Source organism: Belonocnema kinseyi, chromosome 5 (genome assembly GCF_010883055.1).
Source record: "Belonocnema kinseyi isolate 2016_QV_RU_SX_M_011 chromosome 5, B_treatae_v1, whole genome shotgun sequence".
Lineage (NCBI taxonomy): Eukaryota > Metazoa > Arthropoda > Insecta > Hymenoptera > Cynipidae > Belonocnema > Belonocnema kinseyi.
This window is the reverse complement of record NC_046661.1, coordinates 98,290,763-98,316,954: the sequence shown is the minus strand read 5'-3', so window position 1 is coordinate 98,316,954 and position 26,192 is coordinate 98,290,763. Positions and strand designations below refer to the sequence as shown.

The window sequence follows — 26,192 nt, the reverse complement described above, 5'->3', positions numbered from 1 at the left end:
TAAATTTAAGAACAGAAACTAATTTAAAATAAAATTAGGTAATAAAAAATCAATATTAACTAAAATCTCGAAAAAAGTACAATCTTATTTTTTTGCAGCAAGCTGAGAGAAAACGAAAGGACTTGCTTAATTTTGCAAGAGGGATGAACACTTTGGATTCAGCCACCAAGTAAGAACCAATTTCTTGATGTTAAAATTTTTCATTGAAATATTATTTTATTTTCATTAATTATTCATTTTTTTCCTTATTAAAGAACGACTGTAGAGCAATTAAACAACGAATTCAACTGCCTCGACACAAAAATAAAGAAAATTAAAAGCCAAATCCAATTGCCTTCCACTGAGGCCGACATCCAAGATCAAATGGCCCAATTCTTACAGGTAATATTTCAATAAATGATTAAGTAATAATTTGAATGAAAGAAGAGATAAAAATTTTAGAATATTGTATAAAAAAGTTGTATTCAATAAATTTTTTTATTAGATGGCAGAGGAGGAAATGGCCCAATTAAAAAGCGATATGGAAGAGCTAGAAGGTGTGAGAAGAACTCTGGCTGAATTCTTTTGTGAGGATTCAAACACCTTCAAAATTGAAGAGTGTTTTAGAGTTTTCCATCATTTTTGCCAAAAGTTTAATCAAGCGATTGCAGAAAACGAAAGACGAAGAGTTCAAGAGGAACAAGTTCAAGCCAGAAGAAAACAGAGAGAAGAACAATTGCTTGCCAAAAAGAGACTTCGTAAGTTGAAAATTTTGTCATATAATTAGTTTTATTAATTAACTAGCAGTAAATTCATGTCTTTGGATTTTTATTTGAAAAAATATAAACGACTTGAAATTCCATTATTTACTAAGTTTTCTAATATTAAATTTAATATTTTTTGAAACAATAATTAATCATTTTTTTAATTGAAAGAGTAAGAAATTAAAACAAAAATATATATTAAACGATTTTAAATTGAAAGCGTTCTAAATTTAAAAATTGTGGATGAGCTGGATTTTTGAAAAAGATCAATGTTTTTAGTGGAATGCAAAGGAATTAAACTTGCATCATTTTTAAATAATAGCGTCCAAAACTGAACAATTTCAAATCAAAAGTGCTTGAACTTAAAAAATTTGTATTCAGAATTATAGAGTCCTTTTTCAATCAAATATTTCCATTTCATATTATTCATTTTTATTTGTCTTCAAATAAAAATCGGAGAATTTAAAAATATTACACTGAAAATTAAAAATTAAAAAAATGATACACACAATGCAAAAATATGAAATTATAAAACCCTTACAAAAAATTGTATGGAGTTTTTATAAAAAAACATTATTCATCTACGGGAAAATTTTTATTGTAAATTTCATATTATAAAATTTGAAAGGATTTAAAAAAGCTTCAAACAAAATGTACATTTTTTAAGATTTCGAAATTCAATTTTTAAGTTTTTTCAATATTTTAAAAGGTTTCAAGATTGGAATAAATTTTAGTTTTAGGATAATATTTTTTGTCCAAATTGCAGGGAAAATCTAAATTGATTATTTATTTTTAAAAATTAATCTTAAGATAATATGTCACATTTAAAAATATTTCCTCAAATTTAGAAAAATAATGTAGGAGATTCTAACGCTAAATTTTTCAAAATTTTGCAAAATTACCAAATTTTAGAAAAAATTCAAATATTTTAAGAGTTATTCATAAGTTTTAAATATATAAAAATAATTTTAAACTTAAAAGGATTTTAACAAATTTAAAACCAAATGTAGAATTTTGAATATTTTAAAATAAAAGCTTAGAAGCTATTCAAGCATTTGAAAGGTTTCAAGAAAATATCAGATTTCTGTTGAAGTTTTCAATTATTTTTCACATTACAAGATTTAGTTCATGAAATTATTTGAAAGGATTTCATAATATATTAAAAAAAACTTCAAACAAATTGTACATTTTTGAAGATTTCGACATTAAATTTTCAAGTTTTTTTAAAAATATTTTGAAAGGTTTCAAGATGAGAATAATTAAAAATATTTCAAAATATTGCAAAAGATTTCCAAAATTTTCAAAAATAAATCTGGAAGATTTTAAGACAATTTTAGGAATAATTATAGTTAGTTTAAAAGATATTTAGGAATTTGAGTAGTTTTGAAGAGATTACAAATATTTTAAAACTTCATAAGATTTCTGAAAGTTTATAAAATATTTTCAAATGTTTTGCAAGTGTCGAACAGTCCCGAATATCTTCTAAACTGACTAAAAATATTAATTAAATTTGATAAAATCCTGTAAACTAAAAAAAATTCTTCGATACATTCTAGATACTTTTCAGACATATCTGAAATCTTAAAAATTTGTTTCGAATTTTCTGGGGAAATCTGAGAAAACTTATTTATATCAAATGTCAGCCAATAAACAAAGAATCTTAAAAAATTAATAGTTTTTAGAAATTTTTATTTTGTAATAAGCATTATTTGAGCGCATTATTTGACGCCCAACGTATTGTCCTGACAAAACGACGTACTCTCTCGACAAAATGATTTTTACTATATTTTTTTTACAAAAAAAAGTAAAAAATTTTTTTTCCATTATTTTGGTTTTCATTGTAATATATGGTTGAAAGTTGATTTTTTTGGTTTGAAAATTCCACTCTTTTGGTAGCAACTTGATTTTGAAAAAAAGTTCTTACTGTTTGGTTTACATTTAAAATATGTTTTGATTAAGATTTCAAATATTTTGTTGAAAATGCAGCTTTTTAAATCAATTCAACTTTTATTTTTATATTAAATTAAAATCTTTTTTAATTGTAACATCGTCTATCATTTTTTTATTGGGAATTGATCTTTTTGATTGAAAATTAAATAATTTAGTTAAAAGTTAATGTGCTTTGCTAAAAATTCACTAGGTTGGTTGCAGATTCATCATTTTAATTAAAACTGCATCTCTGTGGTTCGAAGTGTTACCTTTTTTGTTGGAAATTCATATTTTCTGGTTAAAATTAAACTGTTTTGTTGAAAATTCGTCTCTTTTGAAAAACGTTTCATATTTTTTGTTGAAAATACAACTGGTTGAAAATTAAATCTCAGATTATTATACATAATAATTAAATAAATAAATATATATATGTGTGTGTGTATGTGTGTGTTATTAAATGAGATATTGTTTGTAATTTTCTAGTGTGCAATCAAGCAGAGACTCCAGGTTCGGAATCTGAATGCAATCTAATGGATTATGGAATTTTTGATATTGGAATGCCTCAGAAACATTATAGTCGCAGTGATGCCAAGGTTTTATATATTTTTTACTATTGAAAATATTATAGTACTTTAATTAAATTAATAAAAATAAGTCACTTGTTTATTCATAATGTGTTCCCTAAGGGTTTTTGTAACCTCCGTTTCGTACGAAATACCATCTAGATATTTTATTTGATCTTATCCTTACTTTTTACAACTATGCAAAGTTATTATCCTAAGTTCTTATATCCAGATCCTTAATTCTATTTTCACATAACCCCTATTTTTACCCTCTCCAACTCTTTCATTCACTCCTCGCCCAATCCATCCTCCCCTAGAATCTTTACTACATCCTCTTGGCAAATTCCTTTATCTTCCAATCCTCTCCTACATGCTTCCCATGCATAACCTCCATTTTTACCCCCTCCGAGTCCTTCATTCACTCTTCAACTAATCCATTCTCCCCTTGAATCTTTACCACATTTTCTTGGCAACTTCATTTATCTTCCAATCCTCTTCTACATCCTTCCCATCATAAGCTCTATTTGTACTCACTGTTACTTCTTCAGTCACTCCTCAACCAATCTATCTTACCTTAGAATCTTTATTACATTCTCTTAGCAACTTCATTTATCTTTTAAGCCTCTCCTACATCCTTCTCATACATAACCTCTATTTGTATACCCTCCAAATTCTTTATTCACTCCTCAACCACTTCATCCTCCCCTAGAATCTTTACCACATTTTCTTGCCAGCTTCCTCTATCTTCTATCCCTCTCCTACATTATTCCCATACATAAAGTCTATTTTACTTTTTTTAACTTGGTCATTCACTCCTCAACTAAACCATCCTCCCCTAGAATCTTTACCACATTCTCTTGCCAACTTTTTTTATCTTCCATTTCTCTCCTGTATCCTTCCCATACGTAACCTCTATTTTTACCCCTTCCAACTTCTTAATCCACTCCTGACCTAATCCATCCTCCTATATAATCTTTACTACATTCTCTTACAAGCTTTCTTTATCTTCCATTCATCTCCGACATCCTTTACATGCATAACTTCTTTTTTTACCTCCTCCAACTTCTTTATTCACTCCTCTACCAATCCATCCTCCCCTAGAACCCTTACTACATTCTCTGGACAACTTCACTTATCATTCAATCCTCTCCTACATCCTCCACATGCATAACTTCTTTTTTTACCTCTTCCCACTTCTTTATTCACTCCTTCACCAATCCATGCTCCCCTAGAATTTTTACCACATACTCTTGGCTACTTCCTTTATCTTCGATTCCTCTCCGACATCCTACTCATACATAACCCCTATTTGTACCCCCTCCAACTACTTAATTCACTCTTCAACCTATTTATCCTCCCCTAGAATCTTAACTGCATTCTTTTGGCAAATTCCTTTACCTTCAATTCCTCTCCGACGTTCTTCCCATATATAATCTCTATTTTTACTCCCTCTAACTTGTTCATTTACTCCTCAAACAATCCATCCTCTCCTAGAATCTTTACCACATTCTCTTGGCTACTTCATTTATCTTTCAATCATCTACTACATCCTTCCCATACATAACCTCTATTTTTACCCCCTCTAACTAAACAGTGTGCACAAGATTTGTTAACGTTTTTACGACATTATCAGATCATACGATGCCTTCGCGATATCGTAATGACACCTTGAAGACATGGACATAGGATGTCGTAAAGATGTCGTAACGATGTCGTTAATACGTCGCCAAATTTTGTGCCTGGGTTGTTCATTCACTCCCCAACCAATATATCCTCCCCTAGAATCTTTACCACATTCTCTTGTCAACTTCCTTTATCTTCTAATCCTCTCCTATATAAATGTTACTATACATGCTCCTATATTTCCTCATCCCATTCTCGGATTTTAAACATTCTTTCCTTTTTCTTATACCAATAAATTCCGTCTCTTAACTCGTTTTTTAAAATAAATCGTGCTAAGTCTCAACTTTCCTCACCCCTTCTTTCAAATCCATTACATCTTTTTTCCATTCTACCTTCTCTATATCCTGGTTAACTCCTTTTCTTCTTTTTCTCTTCTTTTTGAATTTTCTTTCGTCCTAGCCTTTTGCAGCTCTTCTACACATATTTTATTTTCCTCCTATTTTTTTTTGAGCGCACCACTCAGAGTACTCCTTCTTTCTTCTCCTATATTCTCCTCCACTATTTTCCCCTTTTCTCTACTACCCTGATTCCTTTCTCATTTCCTTTTTTTTTCACTTTACATTCCTAAGTTTACCCACCTCTATCCAATCCTTGACTAACTCCTGTCTTATTCGATGGCTGTGTATATTTTTCCTCACATTTTTTTTCAATCTCTCCGATAAAACAGCTACATTTATTTTATACAATATTGGCATTACCGTTTCTCCACTACAATCTTTATCCTCCTCCCCTTTGCCTTTCCTCATTATGGGTACCACTTTTTTGCATAACTCTGATCATCCGTCGCTTCTCCATAATCGATCGCACATTATCCATGCCCATTAAGAGGTAGCTACTACTCTAGCGGCCGAAAAAAGGCTAACTTTGACGATTTATTTTGGTGATATGAAAAAAGTGATAGGATTTTTTCAGAAGGTTTGTTTAATACATGTGAAAGTATGAAATAATATTTTTTTTTATTTTTATACAAATAGCGTCGACTGATCTCGTATTGAAAATAGAATTTCTTGTAAAGACCTTCACGGAAAGACGAATTCCTCGTCAAGTATAATATCTGTAACGAAACCCCAAAACATTTTATAATTCTTCTACTAATAACTAAAGAAATACGTAGGGTTTTTGGAAAATCAAATTTTGTAGAAATAGTGCACTTTTGAAGAAATGAATCGATTTTTCGTCAGATAAATAAGCAGTAGACTGTTTATAAAAAAAGTTTACATTAAATCAAAAATGTCTAACGTACTTCCATAGAGAATGTAATTGTGAAGCTACTGTCTAGATTTCAAATCGATCCTTGCCACCGCGTTCAAGTAATACGTCCTCCCAGTTTGAAAAAAGTTTTTTAGAGGAAAGCGCGTTTACAGTTTTACGAGTACTCAAATCCTTGAACATTTTTTTATCTCTAATTTGCGATACCTACTCCATGTATAGGACTAACTGCATATTTTTCATGATCCAAAAGTATCGTTTGGGCACAAAAAATTCCAAAATCCTAGAGTGGTGTTATCCCTTAAAAAGGAAGACTGTGTTTAAAGGATATTATGAAGTGAAATCTTAATAGGGACTAAAAGTTTTAGAATATTGTAAAAATACTTTGAGTTTCAAATATTTACAATTCAGTAATTTTTCAGATCAAAAGACTGCAGAATGGATTAGTAACGTCGGACGAAGATATTTCAACCACAGGATCACCAAGTATACGAAGAAGATTAGGTTCTTGTTCTGGTGGTCCTGATCAGCTATCTACCAAAGAAGACACCTACTCGCCTGGTAAAAATTCAAAAAATATGTAATAAATAAAATTCTGAAAAAGTCCGAGAGTATAAAAAATATTTTTTAAATTCATAAAGTATTTCAACAAATTTTATAGAAATTTATTTTTTCTAGATATCACGCCAAATGGAACTCTTCGTCGACGTAGAAGTCGAATCCCTTGTGAGGACGATGATGGCAACTTAATGGACTTTTTGAGAACAACTGGGCAGGACAATACTAGGGAAAGAAAATCTTGGGGTAGTCTAGGTAAAATTTTTTTTCCTTTAAAATAAATTTTTTTCTAAAATCGTAGAATGCAGGGATCACAGCGCGCGGTTCAGTAGTTCAATTTTAGGTAAAGAAAAGGGCATTTTAAAAAAAAGGGGGATTTCATTTATTGTTTACACTTTTTAGAACAAAAAAAATACATCAGTATAAGATTTCAGAAGATCAAGGATTAAAAATGACATAAAAAATTGAATTTTGATTATTATTGAAATTAACTTTTTTGTTAAAAGTTATATTTTCCGATTAAGAATTGAAATGATTTGTAGAAAATTCGTCTTTTTGGCTTAAAATTTAATAATTTGGTTTACATTTTTTTTATCCTATCTTGACTGGAATTGCTTTTCTGTGGAAAAATCAACTATTTTGTGAAAAAACCGTCTCTTTGTATGAATTAAACTATTTTTTATTTGAAATAAAAATCTTTTTTCGATGAAATATCAAATATTTCATTTTTCGTTGAGAAATTATACTTCATGGTTAAAAATTTATTTTGATTAATTTAAATTTAATCATATTGAAACTTTTTGGTGAAATTCAACTGTTTTGTAGATAATTCATCTTTTTGGCATGATACTTCAGGAATTTGGTCGAATTTTGTTTCATTCTTAACTGAAATTTTTTTTTTTTTTATTTAATTTTTTGAAAATTTGTCTTTTCTTTGTTGAATTTTTTTTTTACTTACTAACTGAAAAAGATTTTTTTAGTTGAAAAATCTACAATTTTGTTGAAAAATCAACTATTTCATTGAAAATTTGTCTTTTTTGGGCGAATTCAACTATTTTTTATTTAAAATAAAAATCTTTCATGGCTGAAATATCAACTATTAAATTTTTGTTGAGAATTTATATTTGATGGCTGAAAATTTTTTTTATAGTAGAAAATTGAATTATTTGGTTCAAAAATCAGCAATTTCGTTGAAAAAGGCTCCTTTTCATGAAGTCAACTATTTTTGATTTCAAATACAGATCTTTTTTATTAAAACATCTACTAATACATTTTCTGTTTATATGTTGTGTTTGATGGTTAGAAATTTATTAACTAGTTGATAATTTAAATATTTTGTGGAAAAATCAACAATTTTGTTAAAATTTCAAACTTTTTGGTTGAAATTCAACTGTTTTGTAGAAAATTCGCCTTTTTGCATGGAAAATGCATTTTTTGGTTAAAGATTCATCATTTTAGTTGGAAATTGATCTCTTTTGTTAAAAATTGAAATATATTAAAATATTTTTTTTATAAAATTAAAATATTTAGTTTAAAATTAACTTTTTTATTAACAATTAATATTTTTATGGTTAAAACTTTAACTCCTTTATAGAAAATTCGTTTTCTTGCCTTAAAAATTCAATAATTTGGTTAAATTGTCAACGATTTTGTTGAAAAGTCTTCTTTTTGGCTTCAAAATTCATTTAATGATTGAAGATACATAGTGTTAGTTGAAAATGTATCTCTTTGATTGAAAATGTATATAGTTTGTTTAAATTTAGTCTTTTAGAGTTTAAAATTAAACTATTTTGGTATGAAATAAAACTATTGCGTTGAAAATTAACTTATTTGTTGACAATTCATATTTTATGGTTGAAAATTCAACTGTTTTTTTAGAAAATTTGTCTTACTTACGTATTTTGTTTAATGAATTCAATTTTTTTCTTTAAAATAAAAATAATTTTCGGTTTAAATATAATAAATGTTACATTTCCCCCTGAAAATTCATCTTTTTTGGTTGAATATTCAACCACTCGGTTAGAAGATGAATTACTTTGTTAAAAATTTACTTTCTTATTTGAAGATTCATAATTTTAGTTGAAAATTCGTCGAAGCGTTTAAATTGAATTAATTATATTACAAATATTATTTATCACGGAATTGATTTGTCTTTCGGGTTTATTTTTTGATTGTATCGTTAGAGTTTTTTTCGCTGTCAACGATGTTTTGAAAGTCAGCAAAATTAACAAATAAATCGTTCAATAAATATTTGAAATTGGCATAATCAAAAAGAATCTCTTTAAAAACATTTTGGTTTTAATGTCTTGAATTTCTGTTTAAGATTGTTGAGAAATGAATTCAAACTTGTTAAAAAGGGGAAATTTGGGTCAAAATATTCCCTTTTAGGGATTTTTCGAAATCAAAGGATGGAGAAGTGGAATGATCTCGAACATTCTGATTCTTGAATACATGTTTTTTCGACGAAATTCCCTGAGAATTTAGGAAGATTCTAGAATATTTTTGTCTTTACTAGATTATTCTGAACTTTTTTTTAGAATTTTATTAAACGTTCTTGGGTTTTTTGGATTATTATAAAGTATTTAGTAAATTTTTAAAATGTTCCAGACTTATCTAGATTGTTCAGTAATTCTGAATGACGCGGAAAATTTCCAGGCTGGCTAGAATATTCTCCAATGTTCTAGAATGTTTCAAAATGTTTAGGAATTTTCCAGATTAGTTTATTTCTTTAATATTCTTCAAATATTTGTTAGTTTTCTAATATATTTTGAAATGTTATAAAATATTCTGGAATGCTCTGGAAAGATGCATTTGTGTAATTTCGATGTTTTGTTATTATTTATAATATTTGATTACTTATTATTTCTAGACCGATCTTGGGCAAAGAGGGCAAGAGGTCAGCCGCGAAGGGGTGACCTTTTAAATGCCGATTTTTCTGGGGATAGAGAGAGACCAAATTCTCCTTCACCTCTTGTTGAAAGTAAACCTTTTTTACAAGAGGAAGAAGCGAAACCGACAGGGTAAGCAATAGAATTGAGATTTTTGAAGTGCAATTTCATTTTGTTGCATTTTTGCATTTTGTTTGCATTTGTTAAGAATATTAATAAAACTGACATCCGTATGTTTGCAGAAAAGCATGGAGGCAAAAAATTGAGGCTTGGTTATCTGAAAACGAAAAAGAGGAACGTGCTGGCGAAGAGCTTCAACGAAAAGCAAGACAACTGCAGGCGAATCGTAAGGATTCAGGTATTTTTTACTTTATTAATTATTTTTATAATTATTTCGTATTATTGAGCAATACATTTATTTTTCAAATTGTTATCCCATCTCTTTTGGTTTTAGAGAGCGAAGGCAAAAACTCGTTAGCAAACATTCCGGCAGAAGAAAGTTCTTTGCACGAAGGATACACCAAATCAGATGTCTACGATTGGCGTCCCTCTGTAGAAAAAACGGACGTGATGAGAACCATGGAAGCCATTGAGGGTAATAACAACAGAAATAAAATTTAAAAAGCTGATGTTATTTTTCAATTTTCTTCCTTATAATTAATGGTAATTAATAAATAATATTCTAGAAGCTCAACCCCTTTCATCTCAAAAGGACAAATCTGCTTGGAGAAAGTCGAGCTTGAATGTACCGAACAGTCTCGAAGAGACGGATCCACGCTATTCTCGAAGAATTAGATCCAGACTCAGCACTGAAAATATGCTGGGTTCAAGTACATTACAGGTGAGTGTCAATTTGCATTCAATCTTAAATAAACCTAGTGATCACAGTCCGTCGCTTTTTTCTTCCTCAAATTTAAGAAATCTCTGAAAACAAATACGATCGAGATTTCTTTACACATTTCCCCCCTTTTCCTGATTCTGTTTACCAAAAGAAATGAGAAAACAAGACGCTTTGAAAGAGATGTTTTTTTTAATTTTGGTTGATACCAATCTCAAATATATCCTCAACGATTTATTTGCTAATTTTGTAGATTTGAAGGACAACGTCGACAGCAATCAAAAGAAATTGTGTTACCAACCGGGCCGGTTCGACTGTCGAAAATTGAATGAGAGGCGGGGTGGAGAAATTACAAGACCACATTTGAGTTTACAAAACTATTACACTCTTCTTTATTTACTGAATTTAAGAGTGATAAGATATTCAGCAATCACAACACTCTTTCATTTTATCACATTCGTCTTTCTGTATACTTTTGAATTACAGTCAAACTCGGACATAGCGCGCCCGGAGATAGCCATTCTGAGAATTGACGCTGCGCTACGGCCATGGATGAGAGGAGCTGCGAGGCGTGATCCGTCCTCACTTAAACGTGACAAATTAGGAGTCTTTGTACGTTCGGTGTTGGACTATATCCGGTTCCGTTAGGTTAGGGCAGATCCAAGGTAAACCTCAAAACCGCGACTATCTCCGAGTTTGACTGCACTTGTTATTTGCAGATCCGGACCTCCTTTACCCCTCCCCCAGCTAAAAATTCCTGTACAGCAACCGCGGAAAATCCTGCACATGTTCCTGTACAAGGAACTGCGCACGAACTTGTACAGGTACTCTTGCCAGTTCCTGTACAGGAATTTGGCGAAGGAAACTGTACATGATCTTGCAGAGGAACCTGTATGCAAGGTAACCTTTGAATGATCCTGTATAGGTTCCTTCAGAGAGCCAAATGAGGTATGGGTTCATGTACAGGAACATTTTTAGGATACTATACATGAACCTGCGTAGGAACTAATCCACGAGGGTTCACTAGTGGCCTCACTCTCTCGATGATGAGTTGAATCTTTAAGGGAATAAAAGAATGGCAACTTTGTGATCACTTTCTTTAAAGGAACCTGTACATGATTTTGTAAATGATCCCTCCAAAGGTTCCTTTTATGGCTTTCTGTGAAGGATCCTATACACGTTACTGTATAGAAACCTGCGCCTCAATTTTCTTCGTAAAAGAATCTGTAAAAGAACCCATACAGGATCATTCAGAGGTTCCTTTGTCGGTGTAGGTTCCTTTACAAGATCATGTACAGCTTCCTTCGCCAAATTCCTACACGGGAATGGCTACGGCATTCAATTTATTTTAGAGTGGTCACTAAATCCCAAACCAGCGCGCCCTCGTGGAGTCTCCGGAAACTAAACGTGAAGTGAACCTACCGATTCCTACTACGGAAAGTTTCAGAACCCTATTAGTCTTCTTAAGTGAGCCAGATTTCGTACATGCGCAGTAGATGGTTTCTACTACCGAGCCTCTCGTGGAGTCCTTGGAAAGCTTACTGTTCCCCCGCCCGCAGCCCGATTAGTGCGACAAAAAATAGGGTATAGTGACGTAGCCATGCTGCAGAGGAAACTGTACAAAAATGTTTAGCTTCGCCTTGCGTCAAATAGGTGGCCCCCAGCTCCTCTCGTCTCACATATAAAGGTATTCAATTCGTTACCTCCTAACCTGGCCAGGATATTCCTTGGAGGTCGGGATCTTTTCACCTTCTAATTCCAGACTCAAATCTAATCACAACGTATACAGTCGACGCAAAAACACCAGACACCAGGTACTGCATCATCATTCACACTACCGTTACCCACGGCACGACTGCCACACAACCGCGCGATTCGAGAGCCAAATTACCCGACCCAAAAAATATCATATGATTTTAAACTACACTTTTTAGACACCATAGGTCACAGATGTGGGAAATAATAACGTTTTCCCTTAATTACATTGTATCGTTCACAGATACTTCTTGGAGTTTGTATACAATAATAGCCAATGGTGCAGGACTCAGGTAGATGTTTTCGCTCGTTGATAACATACCCTCCACTCTGTACGGATATAGGATATTGGTGATGATGATAACTTATACGAGACGAAAAATCATGCTGCGTGGAGAAAGATCTTCCACGAGCAGAACACTCTCATCCTCCCACCATGTATTCCTACTTCTAGTAAGTCCTTACGTGTTCCGAGCGCCCTCACCCATTCTGCCATCCTCTGAGATATTCCCAGAGACGTCTCTCCTTCAACTCCCATACTGAACTTGGATTTTCCCTGTCGCGCTTAGGAAACTCAAGGACTGCATAGGTGATAAAACCTCTCTTTCTCGCTGTATTTGAGCAGAATTTCCTTGTATACTCTACATCAATTTCTTCTGTGTATCTGTTAAAAAAAGCATGTTTTCTCTCTTAACGTGTGTCTACCCTTTAACTTATTGTCAGGCAATTGCTCTCATCATCCTGCTAGGAGATATGGTAACGCCAGTTCTTATCAAAGGTTAAACCCATATTGTTGTCCATCACGATCGCTAAATCTAATTCAGCAACAAACAAAGTTTGGGATAGCCTGAAATACTAATGAAATATTTAAAGCTTCCTTTTTCGCCAGCATGGTTTATGCAGAATACTTACATATTGCCATTATTGTCTTCCATTAACAGTGAGTGCTCGTACCTTTCTAATGTACATGTTGTATATTACCTTGTCTGCCACTACGGTTATGTAGTTCTCCGCTCTTAGATAGCTACTTAGAAGAAAAAAAATCAAATTAACAAACACAAATAGAAACTGAACTTTTTTTTACTACATTCAGTAATAATGCCTGTGTCAGTCATACCCAGAAAATATCTCTGTAGATAATAGAGCTCTGTACTCTACCTATTTCCGAAGTCGATTTTTCATAGAGGTCTTGTCTCCTTCAACTTCTTTATTTTTTCTATCTCGAATATCCTAGTTTTTCTACTTACATCATGTTTTACAATAACAGCTCATATTAATATTTGAGTGACGTTGTCATGACGATTATATGACAATGGGCAAATGAACTGCAATTTAGTAGTAAGGTTTTGGCCAGTCACGTTTAATTATTTTCCTTTTTCAATTAGAATTGTAAGATCATATACTACTCTTCTAACTTGAGTAGTTAGATGTCGCCAGACCTCTGCTTTAAACAATCTCTACCCAACATCATATTAAATCTGAAGGTACCGCTTGGCTGCAACGGTATTTAATTGAAACCAAAATCTGTAGCAATATAAGGAAATAATGAGGAGGGTTACATTTCTCAACTATTTTATTGTAGATCAAATTGCCATCTTTAAACTTAGCGTAAACTAAGGCAAATTAACCTATTCTCGCTAGTCAATATGCCTCACGGTTTTTCTTACATTCTGATTTCACATATATAATTTCTGCATTGCTTGACTAAATTTCTTAAAGCCTACATCTAATAAATATAATGCACGATTATGTCCAAAAGGGGGTCATCTATAGGATAATTATTCATGAGTTTAAGAGGAACCACTTGTCAATGCTCAGAGCCATTTTGGTTTTCGATTAAAGTTAGCTGCATGAAGTTGTCATATTAAACCCGGACACCTCGAATTCAAAGTAGTACACAATTTAATGATATCCTAATAAGGGAAATTATACTTTTGCAGAAAAACGTCAGAATTTGAAGGATACGAGGACTGTATGAAAAATCTATTTCGCAAACGGGTAGGGCACAAAGATCGATTATCTATAGAAATATTTACCGGATATAACTGACGCAGGCATTATTATCCAATGTAGTAGAAGAGTGCTGAGTTGCTATTTATTTTACTTTTACTGCATTGAACTTATCTGTTGTTTCCCGTGCTGCACTCGTGAATTTACAGGATTCAAATTGAAGACTGTACTTGCTTTTTTTATCGACTATGCTAAAAGAATTATCAGCATCAACGATAATCCTTTCGAGACCTTTCATTTCTTAACTCAGGCACTTGGTTCTTCAATCTGCTGAAAACTGGAGGTGTATATACATAAAATCAAAAAGGGAATCTCTAGTTGAAGTTAATTGTAATATGTATCTGCAACAATTAGCATAACGTGGCAAGTTATCACTTACAACAAAATTGTCATGTCTGCCTTCTCTGTCAATCATCAGTAGGGTTACTTTCTCTCCTACCGAATGGAAAACCATAACTGCCTGGCTGTCCGAACGGTCCCTACTACTTTATCCTCTTTTAACTTATCACTGATTTCTTTTTACCGTTTTATCAATGATTAATAATTACCCCAACTAAAAATTGTTCGATTTTCAAATGCTCCCAACTAAATTGAGACAAGTTAGCTTTCTTCACAAACTTTAATCCACAAGGATTACTTTGAGCTCAATGTGTTTTTACCTTTCCCACGTTCTATGTACTGATGCTTAGAAAAAAAAGTTTTTGTTGGTTGTGTGCCCGACATAGATAGTCACCCGTCCTTCTGAAGTCCGACCCTTTCTGAATTAATTTTTTGATAAACAATCAACTTGCAAATAATTACTTCCTCTGGGCTTTTCAAATAAGTATGCTATTTACAAATTTATTTATTTTCAAGATACATCGTCGTCTCAGGCTATCGCTAATCAATAACTTCTGATTTATTAATTAGGTATTGTTAAATCTCAGCGCACTCCCCACTATACAGTTCAACACTAAAATTGCAATCATTATAAAGAAAAACTGCACCAAGATCACTGAAATTCCACAGCACCTGCAATATAACTATCTGTAGTATATTTGATTGAATTGTAATTACTGAAAAAATTTAATGAATAATCATAAATACCATTTTAATTATATGTCAAATAATATCAGAATCTGAATTAGTACAGGGAACATTGAGAAATCAGAGAGCTATGTTTTTTTACTAAATTAAACGCGCTTCTAGGCTACTGTTTACCTATACGTCACACTCAATTTCTTATTATATATTTATGTACATTCAAAATGTTTAGGCCACTGATTTTTGGATTATAATAAATCTGCTTCAAACAATATTACGGAAACCTTAATTTTTCTTATAATTCACTATGAAAAAATGCACTGCAAATCATATCTTACTTCGATAATCACCTGCTACGATTTGCCACTTGTGCGCAATTTATGTTCATCTAAAGATCATCATCATCCATTCCGCCGGATTTCGTTGCGTATTCATCATCGAGGTGGTTTAATGTGCGATTCATTGTGCTTTCCTGGTATGCCTTACCATTTTCGTATGATGAAAGGTATATGCGGAAAAACTTTATCATTAACCAACAAGCGACAAGGTGTGGGTTAAATCCAACCCGAACGGATTTCAAACGTTCATTGCCCTTTTCCCCCTTATTTTTCCGGCATGTTCGTGAAGCCCTAGCACTCACAAAGTCAAAAGATATGATGTTTGTGATTCCAAGAAAGACAAAAAAGGGTATTCATTCGATGGTAAGTGCAATAAGTCTGTATGTGGAGAACATAAAAGAATGATCTGTCCGGCTTATGATAGTACTACTGAAAATGGAGATCAGATGTGTTTTGATGTTTTAGTCAGAGTACTTGTATACATATCATTTTGTACCTAGTATTTAGTAAAGAAAATAAGTGCATTAGGTATTTATTTTTTATGCCTCGCCAAGATTTAAGTTTGAGCTATTTCATGTTTTTTTTGGTATCTACTAAAAAACAAAAAAGGAGACATTTTGCGTTTTGCGAACAAGTTCAAAAAATATTTTTTCAAGAAAATGTTGTCATCTTTATTTAGTTTACCTTTAAATTCATAGTAAAAAGCACGTTGGGTTGGAGACAACCCGACCTTGCCTTTTATTTCATGGATCTTCACCTTGTCGCTTGAGGGTTAAGAAAATCACGAACTAGTGGCTTGTTCTCGGATATGAAGAAAATTGATAGAATATTGCTGTATTTTTGTAAATAATCTGCGAACTTTTAGAAAGAATTGACGAAGGCGATGTGGAAATTCTAAAACGGTTCATTAATTCTTTTTACATGATTAATCACCAAAATATTACAAATGAGCTTTAAACTACGTAAAATATTACCAAATTGTTGTTAAATACAAATTAGAATTTATCTGAAAAATTCTACCTGTTTTCGTGAGTTTACACTTTGGCCGCATTGAAAGAATAGATGGCGTATTGCAGCGCAGCGGATCCCAATATTGTTTGGCCTCGATGGCTGTGCGTGTTTATGTACTATTGGTTTATGTTTGGAAACTGGTGAGTCAGCAGTCTTCTCCCAGGTGTGAATTTATAATTTAACGTAAACAAAGTGGTACAAATACAATTTTTCTTTTTGTATTTAAGTTCGAAATTTTCAGGAACTGTTCGCAAAAAGCTACGAAATTTAGCCATATATATCTAATAGAAATAAAAATAATTATTTAATTTTTTTATCTTGTATCAGAAACCAACGCGCAACACGAAGTCCACAAAACTCCGTCGAGCAGGGCACGACCTCCACACCACCGCACGCTCCGAGGGCCAAAATATCCGAGTCGAAAAATAGCATCTAATTTTACTCTACAATTTATAGACCCTATGCAGTCACAGATTCTGGCAATAATATTGCTTTTTCTTAATTGCATTGTGTCGTTCACAGAGACCTCTGGGAGTTTCTTAACAAAAAAAGAAAGAAGAATTTTTAACAAACTAGTTCACTTTTTAACCAAATTGTTGAATTGCAAGCAGACAAGACGAATTTTCCACAAAACCATTGAATTTTCAACATAAAGTTCATTTTCAAACCAAATGTTGGAATTTTTAACTATAATATTTTTAATTTCTAAGGAAAAACGAATTTTCAACAAAAATGATAACTTTCAAAAAAATAGTTGCATTCTTTACTAAAATTGTTTAATTTCCAACCCAAAAAGATGAATTGTCAATAAACAAAACGAAAAGAAATTTTAATCCTAAATCAAGAATAGTTAAATTCTGAATTTTAAACAAGATAATTAAATTTTTAACCAAATAAACTTTTTAACAAAAAAATGAATTCTCAACCAAAAATCTGAAAATTGATATTTTAATCAAAAAGCATTTTAAGGTTAAATAAGAAACTGTTAAATTCAACCAGAAAGACTAATTTTAAACACAATAGGTAGATTTTCAAACAAATAGCTGAATTTCCATTTAAAATTATGAGGCTTTAACCAAAAATGTTAATTTTTTTATCAAGTAGGTGACTTTTCAACTAAAAGGGAAGAATTACCAATGAAAAATTTAATTTTTGATATTTCAACGATAAAAGATTTTAATCCTGAATCAAGAACTGTAAAATTCATCCAAATACACAAATTTAAAAAAATCTGGTTGATTTTTCAAACAAAAAAGGTTCCTCAGTCAAGAAAAAAAAGTTTAAGAAAAAAATTATGATTCTCAACCAAATAGAAAACTAATTTTCAACAACATAGTTAAATTTTCTACCAAAGAAGATTATTTTTAAGTGAGTACTTTCTCAAAAAATCGTTGTATTTTAAACAAGATAATTAACTTTTCAACAAAAACATAACATGTTTAACCAAAAAAGATGAAATCTCAACAAAAAATCTAATAATTGATATTTTGACCAAAATTTGTTGTAACTTTATATAAAAAACAATTGAGTTGAACCAAAAAGACGAAGTTTCCACTAAATTGGTACATTTTCAATCAAAAAGTTCAATTTTCAACTGAAATTATGAATCTTCAACCAGAAAAGTTAATTTTTATTAAGTAGGAGAATTTTCAACCAAAAAAGATGAATTCTCAAAGTTCAAAATAGTTCTTTATAGCTGAAGAAACATTTTTTTAATGCAACTGTTTGGTTAAAACTTGATCTGTTTCAGTTGAAAATTTAAGTATTTTGTTGAAAATTCGTTATTTTTGGGCAAAAATTTATGTATTTTGTTCCTAATTTCTCTTTTTTATAAAGTAATTTTCTTTGTTTACAATTTAGCTATTTGTTTAAAAAATTATATATTTTGTTCAAAATTCGTCTTTTTCAGTAGAAAATGGATTTTTTTGGTTGAAAGTTAATCTTTTTCCTTGAAAATTGAACATTTGTATGAAATTTTTTTCTTTCATTATTAAACAGTCTTTCTTGGTTGAAAATTCACCTCTTCTTGTTGACACTGTTTTGCAGGATATTGTTTTTTATAAAAAATTAATTTTTGGAAAGAAAAACTTAACTATTATATTTTTGGTTAGAAATTGATCTTTTTCATTAAAAAAATTCAAATATTTAATAAAAAAACGTATGTAATACGATTCTACGATTCAATTGTTCGATGAAAAATTTAGAAATTTGATTTAAAATGCATCTTTTTTAGTAGAAAATTAATTTTATTTGTTGAAAATTCATCTTCTCGGTAATAAATTCAACAATTTGGTTTAAAATGTAAATATTTTATTCTTTTTTGATAGAAATATAATCTTCTTGGTCCAAATTCAACTGTTTTGTTAAAAGTGTATTTGGCTGAGAATTTTTTATTTTTTGTAGAAAATTAACATTCTTGGTTGAAAAGTCATCTTTTTCGTTGAAAATTTCATTATTTGGTTTAAAATTCAACTTCTTTGTAGATTATTCGTCTTTTTGGCTGGACAATCCAAAATGTTTGTATAAAATTTTTCCTTTATTGACTCAAAAGCGCTTCTTGGTTAAAAGTTGAACTATGTGCTTGGTTAAAAATTGAACTACTGTGTAAATTTACAAGAAACAGTTAAGATCCCTCCTTCCGATCGCCCCTCCATAAATCGTCTTATGTTATTTTTGGATCAACCCTAAATAACTTCACGAAAAAAATGTATTCGGAAAAAATTACGTGAGGAGGGAGGGAGGCATACAAATTTAATGACCCCAACAAAGGGGGTGCGTGGTTACTATTTTCAGAAAAAACGCTACATAATTTATACACCACCTCTTAGTTAAATTAGTTCTAATTCAAATTTGCAAGGTATAGTAAAAAAAATTAAGTAATAATCCTTCTAAGTTTAAAATATTTTCCAACAGGCCATCAGAGAAGAAGAACGAAAGAAAAACAACAAAATTCCAGAGATAGTGAGCACAGAGCCTCTAGACGAATTAACAATTTACCTTCGTCAGCCAGTCCCAGTACCTCAAGGTCCAGCTAAGAGAAGATTGTCGCAACTTGGCAAGAAAAACTTCGAAGCAGACACCATCAGCGATAAAATAGAAATTGACTCAGACAACATCGAAACTCCCCCAGCAACCAGAAGACTCTTCAGTCCTCCCAAAGACGTGAAACCAGTCGAAAAGGAACCCTGCAAACGAGAAAGATGCAGCAACTCAGTTCAAGGAAGAGAGGCAACAAAGCCTGGAAATTCCTATGCAGATCTTGGTTCTGGAAACTTTGACAGATATTCCATAGCCAGAAGAACAAGACGTTACAAAAAGAATCAAGATCCTGTCTCGGAAAAACTGGAAAGTGCTTTAAAACAGGAAGGTGCCTTAAAATTGGAAGGTCCTTTGATAATGGAGGGTTCTTTGAAACAAGAGGGTCCTTTACAAATGGAGACTAATTCTGAGTCTTATGAAGTACCGCCAAGAAGGCCCAGTACCCTTTCACTTTCTGATGACATAAACGACAGTGAGGCGGTGCTTCAAGTTTGGCAGGATAAATTAAAACGTCGTGATGTCACCAATGACATCGGCGCTGCTTTGGCTGAAATAGCCAAAGCTGAAGAAGATTTGCAACATATTTCCAGGAGTTCTGCCCAACGGAGTACGCGACTTCCGGTTACTCAACCGGCTCCAGTTGTTGCTGTTACAAATACGGTTCTGAGTCCTGTGATGCAAGAATCTAGGCCTCGAGAAGCTCCTATGATTTTGGCCGAGAGAGCTGTTTCGAGTCGGGAACGACGTAGGAGCATGATTGATCCCAGCCAGGTAAATAAAAATTATGCTAACAAATTTTGCAAGTTAAATTTAGCACCGACAAAAAACATTTAATGCTCAAGTTGGTAAGCACCGGTAAGCGGAATCTGCTGATCGCAGATTGGGGCAAACAGGGGTTTTCTAGAAATGTCTTTTACATTAATGTCAAACGATTTTGATAGAAAGTCTATCCAAAGGGATAGTCATCCTAGCCGGAAGTGTCCCAAGTTGTCTTGGTAAAAAGGGAAGCAGTTTCTAGGAAGCTTTTGAATAGAATTGCTATTTATTTATATCTTAGCGACATGGCCGAGTGTCTCAATAATTCCTATACATTTCTATAGTTTAATTCAATCTTATCATATATGACATAATACATTCTTATCCATTGTAATACTACACAATGATATTGTCAATCAAACTCAATTAAATCTTATACAATGAGACAATTTTGATAGGATGAATAAGATTTCTCTATGGATCATAGAAAAAACTAAGAATAAAATTTGTAGGAGGAAATTTTTTAGAGCGTTAAAGTTTTGTTTAGCCAACTTTGCGTCTTTCAAAAAACACGTGTTTGCCATGGACAAACAAAAGAAAGTTTAACCGATATTTGTGTAAAGTTTAAAGAAAATGATCAAATTTATGAACGGATAGAGTTGGATAAAAACTGTTGATAAAGAATTATATGCTTTTTTAATAGATAGAATTTGATAGAAATCTCCAAGATTTTAAAAAGAAAGGAATTGACGCAAGATTGGTGCTGTTAAGATTTGAAAGAATTTCAATGAATACGGTATTGATAAAGAAGTATAAGATTTTGATGAACACAATTTAAGAAAAATTTCCCAGGCTTTGATACGTAGGATGTGATAAACGTCTGGAGTAGATAGGATTTGATGAAATTTCAATGAGAAGCTGTTCATAGAAAATTATAAGATTCCTCGACGTATAGAGTTGGACAAAAACTTCCAAGATTTGAGAGCACAGGATTTGATACAAGGCTTGTTCCAATAAGATCTGATAGAATTTAGTGAGATTATTTTGATAGAAAATTGTTAGATTTCTCTTTGGATAGAATTTGATAATACTTCACCAGATTCTGATACGTAGAATTTGATCGAAACCTGAAGAGAATAAGATTTGATAGAATTTCAATAAGAAGCTGTTGCTGAAAAAGTATAAAATTTCTATACGGATAAGGTTGGATAAAAAACATCCAAGATTGTATATCATGTGATACGATACAAGTCCTGTGCCAATCAGATTTGATTTGATTCAATGAGAAACCATTCATATAAAAGTGTAAAATTTCTTGAAGTATAGAATTTGATAGAAATTTCCGAAACTTTTTAAGGTGAGTTTTGAGACAAGTTTTGTAAGGATAGATTTATTAGAGATCAATAAGAACCCGTTGATAGAAAAGTATCCGTTTTCTCAATAGATGGAATTTGATAGAAATATCTAAGATTCTGGAACATAGAATTTAATAGAAGATTGGTGCATTTAAGATTTGATAGACTTTCAAAAAAATACTGTTAGAAAAGTATAAGGTTTTTTGATGGATATAATTTGATAGAGCCCAGTGGGCACAAAATTTGGCGACGTCTTTACGACATCGTTGCGACATATTTACGACAACTTTACGACATCCTATGTCCATGTCGTTTCGGTGTCTTTGCGATGTCGTAAAGACATCGTCAGATCATACGACTTATTTATGATATCGTAAAGAAACCTTAATGACATGGACATAGGATGTCGTAAAGTTATGGTAAATATGTTGTAACGATGTCGTAAAGATGTCGCCAAACTTTGTGCCCACTGGGAAATTTCTAAAATGTTGATACGTAGGATGTGACAAAAGTCTAGAGTGAATAAGATTCGATAAAATTCCAATAAGAACCCGTGGACAGAAAATTTTAAGATTTCTTGAAGATTTCCGAGAGTCTGGAAAACGGGATTTGATGCAAGTCCTGTGTCAATAAGATTTGATAGATTTTTAATGAGAATGTGTTGATGGAAAAGTATAAGATTTCTCAATAGATAGAATTTGATAGATTCTCGAACATAGGATTTGATACAAGATTCGTGCTGTTCAGATTTGATAGAGTTTCAATGAGAAGCTGCCGATAGAATAATATAAGATTTCTCGATTTTTCTTGTATCAGTGGCTGAAAAATAAGAAAAATTGAGAAGATTTGGGTTTTCAGCCCCCTTGCTGAAAGCTTTTCTTTTAGTCTGATTTTTTTTGGTTATGGCTTAATTTGAAGCTCTGGGTATGCAGAATTAAGATTAATTTATTTTGTTGATATTAGTGTCTTCGTAATATGAAAAATAACAATTAAAATAAAAATAAGCCTAAACCCAAGAAACACTTTTTTTGTCGCATTGAAATCTTTCGGTCGCTTACCGGACCACTTCTCAGAATGAATTTTTGTTAACAAAATGTTGACATTAAACAATTTCTTTGATTAACCCTCTAATTTTGTTGAATCTACTCATTAATATGTCCAAATTTGAAACTTTATTTTAATATTTTTATTCGGAATATACGTAAAAACAATGCTTAAGTACCATTTTTGAAAAATATAAAACAACTGTTAATGTTATAAATAAATTGAATTTACAAATCTATATTTTAGTCGGTTTTCGCTCGAAAAACTTCGTTTTTTTTACACACTTACTTGAAAATGTGCCAATAACAAATAATGTGTACGATGTTTAAATACCTGATAACCATGATTAACTCTTTGAATCAATTTGATAAACAAATACATCTTTCTTCAATTTTCGTTCGGAAGATTTCTTTCATGATATTTCATAAACAAATACTAATTGTTTATATTTCAAACAATTTAAGCAAAAAATTCACTTTTTGACTTCTTGTCAACAAATGGGTGTAGTTTTTTTAAATCGACTGTCAATAACTCGAAAAAGACTCTTTTTCAACGAAATCAATTTTAAATTAATTGGAAAAATCTTTCCCTTATATTACTTCAGTATCAATATAGCACAGAAAATACATTTTTTATCAGAAAACTTTTCTAGGAGTTAATATTCGTTATTTATTTTAAAAAATTTTATAGAAAAAATACAGATTTTCGTCAATTGTTAATCTGAAGATTTCTATATTTAAATTGAATTAAGTCAAAATATCTTAGCAAGTATCTTTCTTATATTATTTTATTAATGAGCTATAATTTTTTATTATAAAAAATATTTTGTGCCAAACTCTTCAAAAGTAATGAAATCGCTGCTTTATTAATAAAATTGTTTATAAAAAACAATTGTTGCTCATTTTTATTTTTATATATTATTACTGATGCTCATTGATAAAAGAAATGGTTTAGAGTTCATTCCGTTGAATAGCCGAAATCTGCCGGTGAAAAATTGGTAAATATCTGTATTTTTTCAAATTAATTTAAATAAGTAACAAATATGATTACTTGTGGCAAAGTATTGTAATGAATAAAGTTTTTTCTGAATCATTAGCAGTCAATTTGGTTAAAAACGACATCTATTTATTGACTGTTTGACTATTTATTACAAGATGAGAATTTTTTTATAAAATTGTTGATAAATAATTAATTTTTGATCTCTAATGAAGTATCATGAGGAAAGAATTTTGCCAGGTAATTTAAAATCTATTCAGTGAAAAATTAGAAATCTTCTGGTTGAAAGTGGACCAAAATCTGTATTAGTTTATCAAATTTATTTAAAAACTGAAAAATTTTTATTAGGTATTAAAATGCCGTGCGTATTATTTATTTTTAACAGAATTTTAGTCAATTCGGTCAAGTGAAGGAAGTCTTTCAAGTGAGAAATGTCGAACATATGTATTTGTTTATTAAATTTCCTTATAACACCACAAGTTATTGTTTGTTTATAAAGAAAAACAAATTTGTTAATAAATATTGTAACAAAATGGGATATTTGATTAAAGCAAGATTCAAACCCGTCAACTTTTTTGTTGAATAACAAAAAATTTTAAACCAACTCTCACATTTTTGGTAGGTTAAAGAAGCCATGAGAGTGATGAGCGATCCTCCAAGCCAAGCGAATATCCCAGAGGTCGTAAGTCCAACCAGGGATCTTCTTTCTGATCCTTCAGATCGCCCAGATGGATCAATCCTCAGAGACGATTCCTCGAGGCATTTCCTCGACAAATCATTGAATTTAAATTCAGATCAAGGAAGTCCCTTCAATTCTGAAAAGCCTAGATCAGTTTCCAGCATCCCTAAACAAAACTCTATGTTTAAGAGTAGATTTATTCCTGACATAAGTGTCACTTCAATGCCAGTTAATAAAGCCAGGGATCAAGAACTCAACGACGAGGGTTTTGAAGAAACGCAAAGTTTAGTCTCAGAAACTCTGAGCCAGGAAACGTCTTCTGGAAATTACGAAACTGACACGCACGACTCTACCAGATGTTCGCCAGCTGATCTTGGATGCAGTAAGCTTTTTGTTTCTATTTTTAATATTTTTATCTTATTATTCATAACTGTAGTACTGTGGGATATGGAGATTCATTACCAATTTTTTAATAGCAGGTACCAATGATCAAAGAAGAGGAAGTGACATTCCAGCTTCTGAACCAAGCCTAACCAGGATAAAGTCTTTCGAGAGGAGAAACTCCTCCATGAGATTGAAAGACGAAGCTTCCAGTTTCCTTCCAAAAAGATCAGGAAGTCTTAAAAGAGATTCTCCGAGAAAAGTCGAACCAGTAAAGAGATCAGAAGCTCTGACTTCAAGAAATCCTCCTCGGGATGAAGTTGAACGATCTGGATCCAGAAGTAGCTTGAGAAGCTCCAGAAGTTCACTAAATAGTGCAACTTCTGTTAATACTGTTCGAAATTTGGGATCGAACCACGCTCATCTAAATAGGTATGACATTTTTTTTATTTAATATTAAAACTTAAGAAAATTAAATTAGATTAGGAATCAAATTTTAAATTCTATTTAACAACTAATAATCAAGTTGATGTATAGAATTCCTGAAAATAAAATCAAGAATCCAACTATCAAAAATTATCATTTTCTATTCTATCTTATCGATTTATACAATTCCTTTTTTTTAACTATTTTGTATTTTCTATACCGTTTTAACGATCCACGTTTAAAAAATTACATCTTTTCTATCCAATTATATTTTTTATTTTATATTATATTTTATATTATATTATTATACTCTTTTCAATCATTTTATTTCATTGTGCCCAACTTTGATTCTATTTTTTTGGATTTCTCCTTCCAATCAGTATTTGTTATCGTTGATCCCGTTTCATAATTTGATCATAGTCCTCTTTTCCAATATTTGTATCCTTTTCTATCCCATTGAATACCAATTCTATCATTATTGCTAATATTTTATTGTACATATTCCTTTTTCGACAATTCTATTTTATCAGCATTAACAAAAAAAAACTCTAAGATTCTGTATGCTTTTCCACTTTATTAATCTTTTCAAAAATTATATCATTTTCTATCCTTTTCTATCCTTTTCTATCCCATTTTATACCTATTCTATCTTTATTGCTCATATTTTATTGTAAAAATTCTTTTTTGGACAATTCTATCTATTACAATTATATGTCAAACATATTTTTATTTAATTTTTTTTCCCAATAAATCTATACTTTTCTATTTCATATTATCAGTTTATTATATTCCCCTTTCAAACAATTCTATTCATCTTCATTCCGTTTTATAATTTTTTTTTATATTATTCTTCCTACGAATTAATTCTACGAGGGTAGTTCAATAAGTCCTTAGAATGACCAACAGATGGCGCATGAATCGCTCCAAATCATCTGCTTTCAGTCAGCACCACTCCCGACTAGATATAT

At 31.3% G+C, this 26,192-nt stretch overlaps 1 protein-coding gene across 4 annotated transcripts in view; it reads left to right on the top strand.

The window, feature by feature from the left end:
* LOC117173991 (cell division control protein 12) overlaps window positions 1-26,192 on the top strand; it is a 154,356-nt gene that overhangs the window by 120,166 nt on the left and 7,998 nt on the right. For 2 of the 4 annotated variants that reach the window (XM_033362679.1, XM_033362680.1), the window contains 13 exons: window positions 99-169; window positions 255-381; window positions 485-737; window positions 3,156-3,265; window positions 6,550-6,688; window positions 6,806-6,940; window positions 9,555-9,705; window positions 9,816-9,931; window positions 10,028-10,168; window positions 10,260-10,414; window positions 19,462-20,358; window positions 24,361-24,799; window positions 24,894-25,230. In XM_033362679.1, coding sequence (XP_033218570.1) covers window positions 99-169; window positions 255-381; window positions 485-737; window positions 3,156-3,265; window positions 6,550-6,688; window positions 6,806-6,940; window positions 9,555-9,705; window positions 9,816-9,931; window positions 10,028-10,168; window positions 10,260-10,414; window positions 19,462-20,358; window positions 24,361-24,799; window positions 24,894-25,230 — 3,071 coding nt within the window. Of the gene's footprint in view, window positions 1-98; window positions 170-254; window positions 382-484; window positions 738-3,155; window positions 3,266-6,549; window positions 6,689-6,805; window positions 6,941-9,554; window positions 9,706-9,815; window positions 10,169-10,259; window positions 10,415-19,461; window positions 20,359-24,360; window positions 24,800-24,893; window positions 25,231-26,192 lie in introns of all 4 variants that reach the window. The other 2 variants (XM_033362678.1, XM_033362677.1) reach the window with 2 other exon arrangements.